Source organism: Mustela putorius, unplaced genomic scaffold, assembly GCF_011764305.1.
Source record: "Mustela putorius furo isolate JIRA1106 unplaced genomic scaffold, ASM1176430v1.1 tig00003988_pilon_pilon_pilon, whole genome shotgun sequence".
Lineage (NCBI taxonomy): Eukaryota > Metazoa > Chordata > Mammalia > Carnivora > Mustelidae > Mustela > Mustela putorius.
In genome coordinates this window covers 3,180,699-3,198,977 of record NW_025422127.1, presented here as the reverse complement: position 1 = coordinate 3,198,977, position 18,279 = coordinate 3,180,699, and the positions used below count along the sequence as shown (strand labels likewise).

Here is an 18,279-nt window from a genome sequence, read left to right as displayed (position 1 = left end):
TGCATATTTTGACCATGATAACATCTCAATAAATGTCTTTTAATAAAATCAGTACATTTTCTTTACATTTAATGTAAATACCAAGTGGTCACATATCAACTTCATACAAGGACACACTTCATGGGTTTCATAATCAGATTTTAAAATATTCACATGTAACAAAAACAAATCACAATCTAAAAATAACATAAATAATAAAAAACACAAGTACAACATAAAAAATACAAAAATGTAATTTATTTACCTTACCTACCAAATGGTTAACTATAAAGTTACAATTTTTGCCTTGGAGTTTAAGGCAGTTTCACTTTTACCACAGTTTCTTTTTCTGATCATATGCTAGAATCAGTACTTTCTCTCTTTTATCTGTATTTAATTGATCACATACATTTTACATTTATCCACTTAAGAACTATATTTTCTTCAGATCACAGAAATTCCATTTATAAAATGTCTTCATATATTTGAGTAATACCGATCACGGTTTTGAAAGTCTCTATGAGCATATCTTGCGTAGGTCTTGTTATGTGGGATCCTTCCAAAAGGTTCATGGTCATTGAAACAAGATTCAAAAACTTCATCAACAGCCTTTTGGGCTACCTCTTTGCTGATATTCCTAACAGCCAGGATAGAAAGAATGGCTCTGTCTCGCACACAAGTCTAAGGAGAAAGAAAAGTATATGGCTTTAATTTAAATGACAATTTAAATCATGAAATAATAACATTTTATATAATGTCTGACCACAGTCAGACTTAATTCCCTTTCAAACCCTCTTACCCTGTTGGTGGGAATGCCAGCTGGTACAGCCACTCTGGAGAACACTATAGAGGTTCCTCAAAAAGCTGAGCCTTGGTGGCTCAGTGAGTTAAGCCTCTGCCTTTGGCTCAGGTCATGATCTCAGGCTCCTGGGATCAAGCCCCACATTGGGCTCTCTGCTGGGCAGGGAGCCTACTTCCCCCTCTCTCTCTGCCTGTCTCGATGCCTACTTATGATCTCTCTCTCTCTGTCAAATAAATAAATAAAATCTTTAGAAAAAAAAAAAAGTTGAAAATAGAGCTATCCTACAACCCAGCAATTGCACTAATAGGTATTTACCACATTGATACAAATGTGATCTGAAGGGCCACCTGCACCCCAATGTTAATAGCAACAATGTCTACAATAGCCAAACTATGGAAAGAGCCCAAATGTCCATTAATAGATGAATGGACAAAGAAGATGTGGTATTCATATACAATGGAATACTGCTCAGCCATTAAAAAAAAAAAAAAAGAAATCTTGCCATTTGCAAGGACATGGATGGAACTAAAGGATCTTATGTGTTGGGAGCCTCGTGCCTAGAAGGGGTTAAGCCAATAGAGCAACAGTTCTTGGGAACCTCTTCAACCAAGGACTTCCACAGGTAGCAAGCTAGAGTGCCACTGTGTCTCCCTGGTGATTGTTATGAGAACATTGTAAGGTTTGGCTTGTTGCCATTGCACCTGCTGTCTCAAGACCAAGCTAATAAGGCTCCTGTGTTTTGAGAATATTGAATTATGGCCTAAGTGTCCAAACCACGAAGGTCAAGGCTGTCTGGTATCTCTGCATGGCCAGCTACTCTCAGGCCAAAAGAGAAAGTAGATGTACAGAAGGCGATTCTCTTACTGTGTGGTATAAATCAGAACTCTGCAAAATAAACTTTGGCACTTGCTTGACACGTTCGCCCGTGTCCCTCCTGTTCCCCACACTCCCTTTCTTCATTCTCCTCTCCTTCAACCCTGCTCCCTCTTGTCGCTTATGTCACTTATGTCGCTTATGTCACTTATGTCGCTTATGTCACTTATGCTAAGTAAAATAGGTCAATCAGACAAAGATAATTACTCATATGTGGAATTTAAGAAAAAAACGGGATCATAGGGGAAGGGAGGGAAAAATAAAAGACAAAATCAGAGAGGGAAACAAATCATAAGAGACTTCTTTTTTGTTGTTTTTTTAACGATTGATTGATTGATTGATTGATTGATTTCAGAAAGGGAGAAAGAACACAAGCAGGGAGGAGGGGCAGAGGAAAAAGGAACAGCGGACCCCCTGCTGAGCAGGGAGCCCAAGGCGGGACTCAGTCTCATGACCCTGGGATCATGACCTCAGCGGAAGGGAGAGGCTTAACCAACTGAGCCACTCAGGCGCCCCACCATAAGAGACTCGTAATCACAGGAAACAAACTGAGGGTTGCTGGAGGGGATGTCAGTGGGGGGATGTGGTTACTGGGTGATGGACATTAAGGAGGGCACATGATGTAATGAGCACTGGGTATTATATAAGACTGATGAATCACTGACCTCTCCCTCTGAAACTAATAATACATTATGTGTTAATTACTTGAATTTAAGTTTTAATCCCCTTTCATATTATTTTATTCATTTCTATCATTCTAAAGTAGAAACATAACTCTTAAATTATGGAATATGTTTAGCTTGATCTAAAATTATTTAGGTATAAATAAGACCTCCTCTATTTTTTCATCTTTTCCAATAATACAACCAGATGTCATTCTCTGCAGTCCAACAAACAGTAACTCCCAATTTGCAAAAATCAAAAAAACTAACAAACAAACAAACAAAAAATCTATAAATAAGGTTCTGGTTGGATTTTTGGTAAAATTTCAATAGATTTAAGATATATTTTACTTCTATGTCTTTCTCTTTCTTTACTTTCCAGTTGACTAATACTAGATAATCTTTCCTTCAAGAGGGGCATCTCCCATGGAGGCAATAGGAAGCTACACACATATATATACACAAAATTTGAAGGTGTCTCAATTTTTCAGGAGAAAAAAATCAAACAACTTTTTTTTTTCCTGAGCGTTCTTTGCATGGGTATTAAATTCTCTACTTAAGACAACAAATTATCTAATACATAGTAATAGGCTAGATTCTCTCAGTATTCTAAATATGTTACAAAACAGACGGTCCTGGGGTGCCTGGGTGGCTCAGTCACTTAAGTGTCTGCTTTGGCTCAGGTCATGATCCCAAGGTCCTGGGATCGAGCCCCTCGTTGGACTCCCTGTTCAGCGGAGAGTCTGCTTCTCCCTCTCCCTCTGCCTGCCGCTCTGCCTACTTGTGCTTTCTATCTCTCCGTCAAATAAATAAATAAAATCTTAAAAGAAAAAAGAAACAGAAAGTCCTGCCATTCCAATTCTTGGAGCACTTTAAATCCATTTATTTCTCCACAAGCACAAACTAAAGTTCAAAAGAATGGCACACTTCATGAAAAATAACCAGGGACGCCTGGGTGGCTCAGTCGGTTAAGCATCTGCCTTCAGCTCAGGTCATGATCCCAGGGTCCTGGGATGGAGTCCCATATTGGACTCCCTATTTGTTGGAGGCTTGCTTTTCCCTCTCCCTCTGCCTGCCACTTCCCCTGCTTTTACTCGCTCTCTTTTTTTCTCTTTCTCTCTCTCAAATAAATAAAATCTTTAAAAAAAAAAAAAATACTGGTCCTTACAGCTGTGCAATCTGTCAATCATTCATCTTCTGTGTTTATTCCCTGTTTTACTTCACCCTGGTCAGTATGCCTGAGCTGGAGATGCTCACTAGCATTAGAATATAAACCAGTGCTTCTCGACCTAAGTTACACTAAACACTGATTTAAAAATAAACCCCAGGCATAAAGAAAGAAGAAAGAAAGGATGAACCATATGGAGCTATGACAGCAACTGCCAGAAGAAGACATTTCTCCCTTCCAGGGGAAAAAAAGATAGCAAAAATTTGTCTCCTAGAGTTAAAGGTTTGGGAGGCACACGTATAGACCACAGTTCAGGTTTATCTTTCCAAATGTAATGCATTCCTATTAAAACTGGCTGATATTACCATATTTTGCCATCTGTTACTGTCATCAATGTCAGTGTCTCTTGGGTACATGCTGTACAAACACAGGGACTCCATTCTCTCTAAGATTGCTCTCCCTCAACCAGGCTCCCACTACCTCCCTGAACTTTCCCTCCTGTTGCTAGTTTATTCATTTTCAGCAACCACTACCCAAGGGAAAAAGAGGAGAGAGAGCATTGTCAGGGCTGTGCTGATTCAAAGCTTTGCTATCATGGCCCACAGCCTGTCAAGATGCCCTACTACTCAGCCCTAACCTGTGTTGTGGGGCAGCCTCTGTTCCGAAAGGTATGACTGTTTTATCTCCAGAATACAAGTCCCAGACTGTGGAGAGCACAGTCCGATAGACTGTGATTTTGCATCCATTCTTCATCTACCTGCTTCCAAAAGGATCCCAAGAACAAGGTTGCATGGTTCTTTTCACTATTAAAATCTCTCACTGAGTCACACAGCTTCCCATCATTAAAAAATAGAATTCGGGTGCCTGGGTGGCTCAGTTGGTTAAGCAACTGCCTTTGGCTCAGGTTTTGATCCCAGAGTCCCGGAATCGAGTAGTGCATTGGGTTCCCAGCTCCACGGAGAGTCTGTTTCTCCCTCTGACCTTCTCCCCTCTCATGCTCTCTCTCTCACTGTCTCTCTCTCTCTAAAATAAATAAATAAAATAAAATAAAATAAAATAAAAAGTGGAACTCAATTCCATCCATTTGGCTTCCACGGGACACATTCTGTATTCTCCCCACAGAAGTAGTTCTTTCACATTTCAAATGCAAAATGTACTTCTCATTTCTTTGTGCGTTATTTCCACTCCTAGCACTCTGGAGGGTTAAGTGATTCATATGTTAGTTTTACCTGATGGTGTTGTTTCAATCCAAAATGCAACCTGAATATTTCATTTATAAGTGAGCAGTCTCCACTAAGGTTAGCAGCTCGAACCTAACACAGAGACAGAGGCAAACAGAAAGAAAGTAAGTTCTCCTGCTCTATAAAAAGTTTTATAAAAGAATTTAAAATTAGCATGTCTTTCTGAGACTAGAGTATCGATTGGACCTTTTTCAAGAATGTCTTGAACTCTGACATAAGACTATTTTAAGTTATTCTTACATTAAGAAAAAGAGCAGATATCCATGAGCTGGGCTAGACAATGCAAAATAAACTGGGGGTTGGGGGAAGGCCAATCATTTATCAAAGGAAATTTTCAAAACTTCACACCATAACCTTATTGAAAGAACTAATTTCTTCAGAAACCAGAAGCCAGAAAGTTGGACCTCAGAGTTAAAATCCATGCTCTCCACAAAAAACAACATTTCTAGAAATTACCAAAAGGACTGCAAAATTGCATTCTTTCAAAGATCTACAAACTGAATTTCAATGTAAGCTTAAACTTAAATGCATCAGCATCTAAGATACTTTGAGAATAGGAACCTCCTGCCCTTGGCCCAAAACAATGAAACTCTCTTGGAACCTCCCTTAAACCTGTATAAACTCATGCCTTCCTCCAGGGCCTCAACTGTCCTTTGAAAACTTAAGTTGTTGAAACTAAAGCAAGAACATTCCAAGCACAAGAACACACTGGAGCTAGCTGACAGGTCTTCATTCCCCTAGCACCCAAGGGAGAGACCTTATTTAAAAACTCGGGTTTCACCTCTACTCTCCAAAGAGTAGGAGGTGTAATTAGATGCAGTGGGGCTGCTTACTAATTTCAAAGGAAAAAGAAAATAATCTAAGTTACAAAGTGTACACTTACATTTATATATATATATAATATATATATATATTTTTTTTTTACTTCTCAGCACATTGCACTCTTCAATTACTGAAATGCAAGTATTAAATACATATGTCTCTCTAAGAGCATAAATATATTGCACTTCTGAGAGCAACCCAAAGTGCTTAGCAGTAAAAAAACTTTTTATGTCGTATTTTTGAGACTAAATGTTTTACTCGAGGGCAAGGAAGGCACTCTGCCTATGGAAGGCAGCACAATAGGCCGGGTAAGAACCCTGGTTGTAATCCTGTCTCTGCCATGTACTAACCACGAATCTCAATCAATGCCTCCCTTTCGACACGTGTGACATGCTGATCATAGCATCTACCTGGATGGACTGTTCAGTAGACTCAGGAAGAATGCACAAAAGGAACAGTATTTGGCACACAGTCTTCAGCCAGAGTTAACTAGCATTAGTTTTTATATTATAGAGTTGATTCCACAGGGGAAAATGGTTATTTGGTTAAGTGGTTAAAAATTATTATTATATACCACATATAATAATATAATATGTCATATATTATTATATATGTAAGATGTATATTGTTGGGTCGGTGGGCTCCGGGAGTGTAGGAGGAACAATAGAAATGACCGTCGGCTCTGGAGGCTCCGTGCCGGAAGAGCAATGGAAATGACCGCCACGGTGTCGCCACCAGACCCCCGCGGGGTCTCACCGCTGTCTTCTAGCCTGCCCCTGCCTCCTTAACCCTTGACTCTCCCGCCAAAAGGATGTATGCCCAGATCACGTCTCCATAGGTAACCCTATACCTATGCAGGAGACAGATAAAAGACCCCCGCCAACTCCCTCCCAGCGCAACTTCCACCACTGCTTTCCAGAGTCGTGGAACCTCCCCCGGGAGTGCCCACCTCCTCCCGGTGCAACTTTCTTGGCTCCCTGTCTCCTGAGCCCTGAAACTTCACCGAAGAGTACCTTTAATAAACCTTGCCTTGATCATATGGTTTCACTTATTTGTGGAGCAAAACAAATAGCATGGAAGACATGGGGAGATAGAGAGGAGAAGGGAGTTGGGGGAAATTGGAAGGGAAGGTGAACCATGAGTGACCATGGACTCTGAAAAACAATCTGAGGGTTTTGAAGGGGATGGGGGTCGGGGTACCAGGTGGTGGGTATTATAGAGGGCATGGACTGCATGGAGCACTGGGTGTGGTGAAAAAATAATGAATACTGTTATGCTGAAAATAAAAAAGAAATTTTAAAAGAAGAAATTTTAAAAATAAATAAAAAATTTTAAAAGAAAGAAAAAAAATAAAAATAAAATTAATTAATTAAAAAAAATAATAAACCTTGCCTTGTACCCACTTCACCTGGCGTCATGTTTATCTCGCCTATAAAACCTTACATATATTATATACTAATGTATATGAAATATATGTATTATATACTAAAAATGGTTATTATATAGAGTCATTACTATCACTAGGACTTAAAAGTTATCATTAAGATAATTCAAAGAAGGGGCGCCTGGGTGGCTCAGTGGGTTAAAGCCTCTGCCTTTGGCTTGGGTCATGATCCCAGGGTCCTGAGATCGAGCCCCGCATCGGGCTCTCTGCTCGGCAGGGAGCCTGCTTCCTCCTCTCTCTCTGCCTGCCTCTCTGCCTCCTTGGGATCTCTGTCTGTCAAATAAATAAAATCTTAAAAAAAAAAAAAAAAAGATAATTCAAAGAAGATACTTAAAATATATCTTGTTGTGTCTCAAAGCTGTGTTCGGGAATTAAAACTGGACATCTAAGAGTGACATGGAACCATGACGGGAGAAAAAGGAGTATGTTTAAGTAAATTATACTTCAACTAGTTTGTTTATTTGTTTAAAGATTTATTTATTTGAGGGGGGAGTGAGGGGCAGAAGAAGACAGAGTCTTAAACATTATACTTCAATTAAATGTTCAAACCCAGATGTTTCAGGGGGAGAAAGTATCTTTTTATAATAAAACTCACTTCAGAGCAGGCCAAATGTCTGACGTCAGTGAACCAGTTGACATGAGCGCGACAGTGATCAAAGGCATGAATGAGCTCATGGGTGACCACTCTGTTCATATGGGCCTGATTACGGATGTTGTTCTGGCACAAAACAATCTAGGAGGGACCAAAATAAGAGAAGTTCCATTATGTCTAACACCTACTCACCTTCTGTAACTCCCATCTTCTCTCTGGTATGAGATGATTCGGCAGCTTAGAGAGCCTCCACCCAGTATCCTCCCTCAACCCCACACCTACCCATCCATCAAGATCTGGTCCTAACGTACATGCTCCACTTAGCGCTCCCAGTAACCAACTTCTCCCTGTTCTCTCTGAACTACAGTAGCACTTAAATGCCATCCTTGGTGGGCTACTGGACTCCACAGCATCATACTAGGAGTGGGCTTTGGAATGAAGCAAATTCAAACACCAGCCCCACTCCTTACTAACTTGGTGACCTTGGGCAAGTTTTTTAACCTCTATGCACCTCAGTTTCCTCAACTATAAAAAGGAGATAATTAGAGCACCTACCTCATAGAATTGTGAGAATTAAATGAGAATACATGTAAACTGCTTCTTACGAAGTTTCTGAATGAGCAATGAATCAACAATGAATGACCACCACTGTCTCATTCTACTAGAATTGCCAAGGAAAATCCTCAGAAAGACCTTCAGAAAGAAGTGCAAAAAGCCAACAGCACACAGAGCAGGACCCTATAAGAGTAATAAAGACATGAGAGGGATCCTAATAACAACAGTTACCATTTATTGTGTACTTCCTATGAGCCAGACACAAGGATACGTGCCCACTATTTTATATACATTCATCCAACACTCATCTTTCAACTAATATTTCTTGAGACCTACTAGATTTATAATCTACTTAGAATTTATAATCTATAATTATAATTTCTAATGTATAATCTATAAATGGTGCTAGAAATTAATCAACTATTTACCAAAATCTTTAAATATATGACATGACAGCTGTCATGAAGAAGAATCCAGGATGTCATGAGGACATACAATAAGAATGCCTGACCTGGTCTAGAGGATTGGGAAAGGGATCTCTGCAGAAGGAATTTTTAAACTGGGATCTCATGGATGAACAGGAGTTAAATTTGAGAGGTGGGGAGGGGAGCATTCCAGACAGAGCAACCTGTGCAAAGGCAAGGAGCGCTGAAGTTCTAGAAGGTCTGAGAAGCTGAAAAGCAGGCCTATACTGCTGTAGCACAGAGCTATAGGGAATAGGCACAGGATAAGCCTGGTGAGGTTGGCTAGAGCCAAATCACTCTTTATCCTGAGAACAGTGGAAGTCACAAAAGGGAGGAGTGAAACAGGGTGGTGCTTTTGTTTATCCTTTTGACTACAGTGGGGAAAATAAGCAGAAGATGATCAAAACTGGATGCAGAGAGACTTTCTGAAGGTTAAAGAGGTATTCTAGGCAACAGGTAATGGTATTTGAGCAGGGACAGTGAGATGCCTCCCCAAAAAATACTTAGGAGATAAATAGGACAAAAAGTTGGTGATGGATGTAAAATATGGAAAAGGAATTAGAGATACAAAGATGATCTCTATATTTCTGGCTTGGGTAAGAGGTTGGAAGGTGGTAAAATTCACTGAGATATGCAAAATTACAACACTGAGATATGCAAAATTACAACACAAAGTTGGATGGGGATAGGGGATGGTAAAAACCATCAATTTGGACTTAGGCAAATCTGTGAGGTCTCAGGTGCTTTTAAGACATCCAAGTGTAGGTGTGAAGTGCCATTTGGATATATAGATGTTAAGTTCAAAAGAGAGCTCTGGGGGCGCCTGGGTGGCTCAGTGGGTTAAAGCCTCTGCCTTCGGCTCGGGTAATGATCCCAGCATCCTGGGATCGAGCCCCACATCGGGTTCTCTGCTCAGCAGGGAGCCTGCTTCCTCCTCTCTCTCTGCCTGCCTCTCTGCTTACTTGTGGTCTCTGTCTGTCAAGTAAATAAATAAAATCTTTAAAAAAAAAAAAAAAAAAAAAAAAGAGCTCTGATCTAGGGAAATAAATGAGATCCCCTTGGCAAACTGTAGAGGAAGAAAAGAAGGGAGTCTAACATCAAGGATTAAGAGACTCCAACATTTAGCAGCTGATAGAGGAAGGTGAGCTAGCAAAAGAGCAACCAGAAGAGTGTCACATACCAGGAACCAGGGGAAGAGAGTGTCTGGCATTACCCACGAAAGCGTCTGGCATTACCTGCAAAAGCCAAGGGTACGTATGCTATATGACCCAGCAATTCTGCTTCTAGACAAATACCTAGGAGTAACTTCTGCACATGTGCCCCGGGAGAAACCGGGAGAAAAGGTAAGAAATATTCACAGCAGCATTGTTCATAATAACAAATTCAGAAACAATATTAAGTATGGCTAACTGCTGTATACAGATACAGTGGAGGACTATGTAACAGTCCAACTAAGGAAAAGAGAGCTGTGTACAACATGAAAGAATCTCAACAAAATAATGGTTACAGAAGACTCTGTGTTGTATGATTTCATCAAACTACAAAGTATTCCATGCATAAAACTTAAAAGCCAGGCAACTAAATAACATATTGTTTGACTGTACATGTCTATTATAAAACCATTGAGAAAAGCAGGAAATGACTATCACAAGAGTCAGAATAAGAAAGGGAGAGGAAATGTGATCCAAGAGTGGGGCACATTCTTCTGAAGTCCTGGCAATGTCCTATTTCTCAAGTCTGGGTGGCAGATACAAAGGTACTCATTTTATTACTACGACCAAAAGCATGCACACAGGTTTCTTACTCTTCTGTATGAATGAGACAGTTCATGATACAAATTAGAATTTAAAAAAAAAATAAAAGGAGAAAGTACCCAATTATGCTCAACACTGCTGAGAAGTAAGCTAAAAGTTCAAAATGTCCACTCTATTTAGCCCCAAGGGAGAAATGAATTCACCAAGACCCATTTTGAGAGCTGCAAGTATTGTTATTATCATTTTACACATGAGGAAACTGAGAATAAGGCAAATAACTTGCCCAAGCCCCACAGCTAATAAGCAGGGGAAGTAGATTTGAACTCAACTCTACCAGACTCCAAAACCCAGACCTTTCACACTTATGTTATGTTTCTTTTTCTCATGATTACTACAAAATACCTATAAATAACCAAAATACATATAAAATTCCCCAGGGGGAAACAACTAAGTGTTATCAAACAGGGTTGTATCTTCAAGATGGAAGGTGTTACTTATAAAAACTTGATCTACCCTCATCACATGCCCTAATTCTTCTACTATCTCCAAGATGCTGTCAAAACCCTCTGATTACTTAAAACTTTTATTGAATGCTCTCTATGCCTACTATGATAAGCACCTTACACAAGGTATCTCATTTAATTCTCATAACTATACTATAAGATAGATACAATCACTACCCATATTTTCCAGATGAGAAAACTTACTCCCCTAGTCGCAAATGTTCTAAGATGTATCAGCTCAGCATTCAAAGCCTCCCACCATATGGCTTTCCTTTTCTGCCAATCCTATTTCCCCGTATTCTTCACACATTCCTGTCCCCCAGCTATGTTAGACAACATACCACTCTCCAAATACACCTTGTCCTTTCCCAACACACCACCTTTGCTCATGCTACCCCTTCTTTGGGTAAGAGTCTTCATCTTCTTTGCCACAGAAGCAGCTGTATACACACTAGCTGAATCTGTAGGTGTCTTGCAATCACCTTACCATCCCATGGTGGTAATAACACCCCCCTAAAATAGTTTAACCTGCCTAACTTTATCATTGTCTTATCTCCCCTATGAGAGCATAAGCTCCTGAAGAGTAAGAACCATAACTATTCACTTTTTCAATCTTACATAAAGCCTACAGAATGGCCAGCATGCCAAGGTCCTTAGCAAATATCAGGAAAGAGAACAACTTGGCAATAATGCCTACCTGAGATGTTGACGCATCAAAGCCTCCGCTGACATTGCCATTACAATCTTCACAAGAAAAGTGTCTTTCTCTGTTAACAGCACTAAAAGGCAAGAAAGCATTAAAGATAAAATGTCCAAAAGCAGTGTGCACTCAGTGCAGGGTAAAGAGCCCTGGGCAAGGAGTCAGGAGCCCCTTGTCATAAATCCCCTCTACCACTAACACACAGGAAACCCTGGGAAGCCTTCAGGACTAAACTGTCTCACCTATGATATAAGGAAATCATCCCTGCAAAATCTACCCTAGTTCAAATTCCATGACATGGTTCCATAAAGCATTTGGTCCACTGATTAAGACCATATTGGGAATACCCTGGAGTTGCTCCCCTCGGGCCAGAAAGTCACCTCCCTAATCTCCTCCAAGTTAAACAACCCCTGGAAGGCTCCTGCATAACAAGCTGAGATTTCTTCTCCACTAAGGACAATGCTGGGGCTGGAAGAAAGGAAAAGCCAGGTTTGGCAATTACTTACACGACTTTATGTGTGGTCTTTACTAAACAACGGAGATGAATGGCAAAGCTAGAGATGTACAGTTAGGACAGAAGGTATATGCAGAGATCAAGACCTACCTGGAAAGAATACAGCCCATCCCCACCACCTACCACATGGAAAAGGTTTTGTGGCCTGAAGTAAAAACCTATAAGTAGTTCTAGTATGGGGTTTTTATGTTTTTAGCAGCCTGAATAGAGACCAGCACTTTAAAAAGATTTACTTACCAACCTGAGTGCTTCATGGCATCAAGAAGAAGTTTGACATATGGATCTAAAAAGATATTGATTCAATTAAGCATGCTAATTGGAAAAAATAGCACCAATTAAATTATCCAAAAAGCAGTCAATTATCAAAAAATAACTCACAAATCTTAATGAAGTAATACTATCTTAAAAGTGGTAAAAATGGATATGAAAATACAAGCTTAAATTAACATAAAAACAAATCTTCAATGAGCTAAAACACTGATACAAATAGCAAGATGGGTACTACTGAACATCTTCAATAATACCAAAAATGATTTGAAAGCTCTTTTTTAGTTACATGATCAAAAACAGCATACTACAGCACATACCAAAAGAATGAGGGAGTTTGGGGCCACATCCATAGAAAGGAACAGTAGCACAGTATCCAGATTAGAAGGTAGTTACAGAGCCCCACTGGCATCTTTCCTGGTCAGACCACAGGCTAACAGAATCCCATTCTGAGTACCACACTCTAATCAGGACCTGCCAACTGAAGCTCTCCACGAGAGAAGGCAGCCAGAACAGTACAGGACTTTGTTCAGTAAGAAGCAAGAAAGTAGTTTTGGATTTGGAAAGAATACAAAACTGAACTAGGACCACAATGGCTTCAGGTTTTGAATGAGTGCCACGTGGAAATAGATCCCATCAATAGTTCTCCAGAGGGCAGAACAAGGACCAAAGAGCAGAAGTTACAGTATGAGAAAGGATTTTTCCAACAATTAAAGCTGTTAATAAAAATACAAGTGGCCTCAAAGAGCCTCAAAGAATCGGTAACCTGTTCCAGCAGAGGTCTATAAGCTCTCTGGTCAGTGATGGCTCAGAGGTTTTCCTATATGGGGTGGAAAGGCCTAGATGACTCCCGAGGGCCCTTCTACGCAGCCATAAGCCTGTGATAATTGCAGGAAAGTACAACAAACCCAAATGCCTCTAATATTAACTTCTCACATAGGGGTCTCGACTGAGTGTACAAATGGGCAGAGTATTATATGAAGTAAGCGAAAAAATTAAAAAAGAAAAGAAATCAAGGTTGGCTTTTTTTTAAGGGTTGAAAGCAAAAACAAGTGAGTAAAAAAAGTAATGAGAGATGAAAAAGGCATAGGTTACTACTTTAGTAACCTGCCCCCCTCTTAAGAGTGTCAACAGTAATACAATTACTAGTAATAAGAATTTTGTGTGTGTGTGTATGTGTGTGTGTGTGTGTGTGTGTGTCAAGTGTCAGGAACCGTATCAAGTGCATTATTATTCAAGCAACTAAGAGAGCCTTACAAAGTTAAAGTGGATTCCAAAATCTATAGTCCTCTTACTAAAAAGTAATCATAACAATAATAATTGTAGGGAGGGTGGGTGGGGTCTGATACTTAAAACAAGACCTGCAGTATTTAAAATGGATTTACGGGGTGCCTGGGTGGCTCAGTGGGTTAAAGCCTCTGCCTTCGGCTTGGGTCATGATCTCAGGGTCCTGGGCTCGAACCCCAAGTCGGGCTCTCTGCTCAGCAGGGAGCCTGCTTCCCACTCTCTCTCTGCCTGCCTCTCTGTGTACTTGTAATCTCTCTCTCTGTCAAATAAATAAATAAAATCTTTAAAATGGATTTACTTTGGGGCACCTGGATGGCTCAGTGGGTTAAAGCCTCTGCCTTCTGCTCAGGTCATGATCCCAGGGTCCTGGGATCGAGCCCCACATCGGGCTCTCTGCTCTGCAGCAAGCCTGCTTCTCTTCCTCTCTCTCTGCCTACCTCTCTGCCTACTTGTGATCTGTCTGTCAAATAAATAAATAAGATCTTAAATAAAGTAAAATGGATTTACTTTAAAGAAAAAGGGAACAAAGATCTCCCTGAGGCTCAGTCTTAGGAACAGCATAGTTAAGTTACAGGTTGACGCTTTAATACCATTAACACTTCTCTCAACATGGAGCGTTGAGGCCTGTAAATTCCTCCTGGGGCTCATGGTCAGCCCACCACCACCTTCAGATTCTACCTCCATATCTCCTCCTCTGTTTGTCTCTTCCACTGTAAGCAGTTATCCATTACTCAGCTCCTGAGTATGCTCACACTTACCATTCATAAAACCTATTCCTCACAATCCTAAGAGAGGTTTTTTATCCCTACCCATTTTTTTGTGTGTGTGCAGATAAGGATAGAGGGGATCGGAGAGTTAAGTCAGTCTTCTACACCTGATAAGGAGAGGGACCAGGATTTGAACCCACGTCTAACTCTGCAGTCCATGTTCTTTCCACTATGTTCCACTTCATAAAAGGTACAGTCCTATGTTCCACTTCATAAAAGGTACGGTCCTGGTCCCTACCCATCTTTGTATTTCCCCACACCAGAACCTAGGAGGCATTCAATATACATTTCCAAGTGAATACAACCTCATGATTCCATTACCACTCTTCTTCCCACCTCCCTGAGTCCCAAATAAGAAGACTGGAGAATCTTCAGGTGGTTGACTTTTGAACTATAATGGGCAGCTATGAGATAGTAACCTTGCTTTAGAACCAACAGGTTTAAGATTTTTTGTTTTCTAAATATACCTGAAGTAAACTTAGAAAATCCATATATCAATGTAAAGGAGTTAAGAAATCTCTAGTGCAATGTCCCTGGGACTAGAGAAATTGGTCAGCAGGTAGGTGTGTCCCCTATTTAACCCACAGCAGTAGTTCTTGACCCTTTGAGGGTCGGGCCTTTTTGAGAATATGATTAAGTTCCCCAGAAAAATGCATTCAGATGTATACACACAGGATTTCATAGCCTATTTCAGAGGTTTCCACACTCAGAAGCCCATCTATGTATGAAGGTTAAGAACCCCTCGCAATGAAAAACGGTTTGCAAAACTGCTTTTGGGCCCTCAGCAGTCATGCCTTAATTAACGTGACTCTTACAACTCTGCTTCACCAGGACTATGAAGTCCTCACACCACTGCATAATTTATATAAGAAATCGAAGGACCTGGGGTGCCTGAGTGGCTCAGCGGGTTAAGCCTCTGCCTTCGGCTCAGATCATGATCTCAGGATCCTGGGATCAAGCCCCGCATCCAGCTCTCTGCTCAGTTGGGAGCCTGCTTCCTCCTGCCTGCCTCTCTGCCTACTTGTGATCTCTCTGTCAAATAAATAAATAAAATTTTTTAAAATTTCAAAAAAGAAATCAGAGGACCTGTCAGATCAGTGCCTGTGACTGAAAAAGGCAAACTCCCATCCAACTCCTTCCTCATTCCACAAGCAAGAGTAGGGCTGAACACGGCCTCAACACCTCCTCTAATAAGGGAAACTGAGGCCCAACCTGCTGCCCCCCGCCCCACGCCACTACTCCCGCTCCAAAACGCTGAATCTACCTAGACCCTACGCAGAGGTGCCTGAACTCTGCTCATGGGGCTGAACCCAGAGACCCTTCCCTGCGGCCTCGGACACCATCCGGGCCCACCCCCAGCCGACCTCCGGCACCCGGGCCACGGCTCCTACTTGTCTCCAGAGTCTTCAGGAGCATAAGCTGGCACTTCTGGTTGTTGGTGAAGAAGCTGGAAAGGAACCCTTGCCCGGGCTTCCCCTCAGCCAGCCGCTCGGGTAGGACCTGGCACGCGACGTGTTGCTGCTGCAGCTGTTCCTCCGCCGGGGGACCCGGCGGGCGCTCGTCCGCAGCTCCTGCCATGCCGCCCGCGGACCTCGCCGCTGCCTCACCTCCCGCCTCGGGCGGCTGGGGATGAGATCCGGGAAAGGCAACAACCCTCCAGCCAACCTGGCCGCGCCGAACCTCCTTCCGCCCAGCCCACCGGGCCCCAGGTAGGGCGAAGGCGGCAGAGCTCGTAGGAGGACGTTGGGGCGGCTGGGCCTCCGAGCCCTGCAATGGACGCGGGGAGGGGCGAGAGGAGCGGGGCGGGGCGAGAGCGTGGGTGGGGCGGGGCGAGAGGCGCGGGAAGGAATGGAGGCGGGGCTCCAGATCCCTACCGAGGGAGTCAAACCTGGGCGCTGCACTGGCTGGCGTTTATCTCCAGGGCTGATGTGGGCTTCGCTGGGAACCCTCGGCGTGGTTGGCCGATCCTCATAAGCATAGTTCCGCAGCCCACCTCCTCGTGGACACTCAATCCTCAGTACTGGCCACTAAAGTCCCCTCACGCTCCGAAGGTCTCAGGCATCCTCCCATTCCCTTACTTTTCCACCAGCAGGCCAGTTGCAATCTGGCCCACCCATCTCCTGATGTCCCAAGCCATTTCGAAAGCAGTGCTTTTCAGAAACGTTTGAAAGCTGCCATTATAATTACTGGTCATATCAGTATCTTCAAATTTTTTTCTACCTCACCTGGGCCCAGTGGCCCACCCTGCACTTTTGTCACCCCAAATAACTTTATGCTAACAAAACACAACCAGTTTACTTCTACCTCCAACCCTTAATTCACTTCCATTTTTCAAGCCCCTTTACTCAGTCCTTATAATCCAGGCCCTGATCAAATCTACCTATCCCACAGGGCTTTCCCAGATACCTTAATCAAAATTATTCTCTCCTGATCTCCCAAGGTACAAAGTACTCTGCATGTTTTATCATTTTCATCACAACCTGCCAGGTTTTAACTAATTTGTATTTCTCATTTTCCACTAAATTTTTTTAAGATTTTATTTACCTATTCAAGAGAGAGAAACAGAGAGACAGAGAGTGCACAAACACAGGGAAGGGCAGAGGGAAAGGGAGAAGCAGGCTTCCCACTGAGTGGGGGCTAGATCCCAGGTTCCTGTGCTCTCAACCGGAGCCAAAGGTACACAGTCAACCAACTGAGCCACCCAGGCGCCCCTCTTTTTCCACGAAATTACTCAGTTCAGCTCACGCATTTATTCAGCACCTACTAAGATGGCCCAAACATAATGGCAGAGACTGAGGAAACAATAATAAGAGAATTGATGAGGTTGAAGAGGAGCATATGATTTATGTGAGAAATGTATAGAAATAATATAGGCTCAAGAGACCTTGAGGATTATGAACAGTGCTTTATGTGTCATGGATGCTTAATAAATATCTTGATTGAATGCATATCAAAACCACAATGAGATATCACCTCACACCTGTGAGAATGGCTAATTATAAAAAAAAGACAAGGGGGCGCCTGGGTGGCTCAGTGGGTTAAAGCCTCTGCCTTCGGCTCAGGTCATGATCCTGGGGTCCTGGGATCGAGCCCCACATCGGGCTCTCTGCTCCGTGGGGAGCCTGCTTCCTCCTCTCTCTCTGCTTGCCTCTCTGCCTACTTGTGATCTCTGTCTGTCAAATAAATAAATAAAATCTTTAAAAAAATTAAGAAATTTAAAAAGACAAGAAATAACAAATCTTGGTGAATAGGTGGAGAATAGAGAACACTTGTGCACTATTGATGGGAAGGTAAATTAGTGAAGCCACTCTGAAATACAGTATAGAGATTCTTCAAAAAATTAAAAATAGGACTACCATATGATCTAGTAATTCCACTTCTGGGTATTTACCCAAAGAAAACAAAACACTAATTTGAAAAGATAACATCCAACTCATGTTCACTGCAGCATTGTTTACAATAGCTAAGATATGGAAGCAAACTAGGTGTCCATTGATGAATGAATGAAGAAACGGTGGTATAAAAAAAATGGAAAACTGTTCAGTCATTAAAAAAAAAAAAAAAAGAATGAAATCTTGCCACTTGCAGCAACATGGCATTCGTATTGATCAGGAAGTGGTAAAAACACTAATTTGTAGTGGACTTAATCAAGGATACATGCTGTAATCACAAGGATAACCATTAAAAGAACAGCATTAAAGGGCAAAACTAATGCACTAATGAGGGGGGAAATAAAATATAAGCAAATTGGATGGGATGCTAGGATTATTCATCATTTGAAATTTGAAATATTACAAAACTACAAACACCTCCTACATACAGATTGCTAAAATTATAATAGTTTTCTTAAACCACTTTTTATTGAGTTACCTTGGATACATTACT

General features: G+C 41.6%; 1 protein-coding gene across 6 annotated transcripts in view; it reads right to left on the bottom strand.

Annotated features, from left to right (window-relative positions):
• Positions 1-217: 217 nt before the first annotated feature.
• The window catches only part of ATP23 (ATP23 metallopeptidase and ATP synthase assembly factor homolog), a 103,008-nt gene continuing 84,946 nt past the window's right edge, over positions 218-18,279 (bottom strand). For 2 of the 6 annotated variants that reach the window (XM_045071742.1, XM_045071741.1), the window contains 5 exons: positions 12,311-12,356; positions 11,557-11,638; positions 7,587-7,724; positions 4,714-4,797; positions 218-660 (listed from right to left, as the gene is read on the bottom strand). In XM_045071742.1, the coding sequence (XP_044927677.1) occupies positions 457-660; positions 4,714-4,797; positions 7,587-7,724; positions 11,557-11,638; positions 12,311-12,327 (525 nt within the window). In that variant the 5' untranslated portion in view covers positions 12,328-12,356 and the 3' untranslated portion in view covers positions 218-456. Of the gene's footprint in view, positions 661-4,713; positions 4,798-7,586; positions 7,725-8,138; positions 8,318-11,556; positions 11,639-12,310; positions 12,357-15,758; positions 16,196-18,279 lie in introns of those variants that run through there. The other 4 variants (XM_045071743.1, XM_045071744.1, XM_045071740.1 and 1 more) reach the window with 4 other exon arrangements.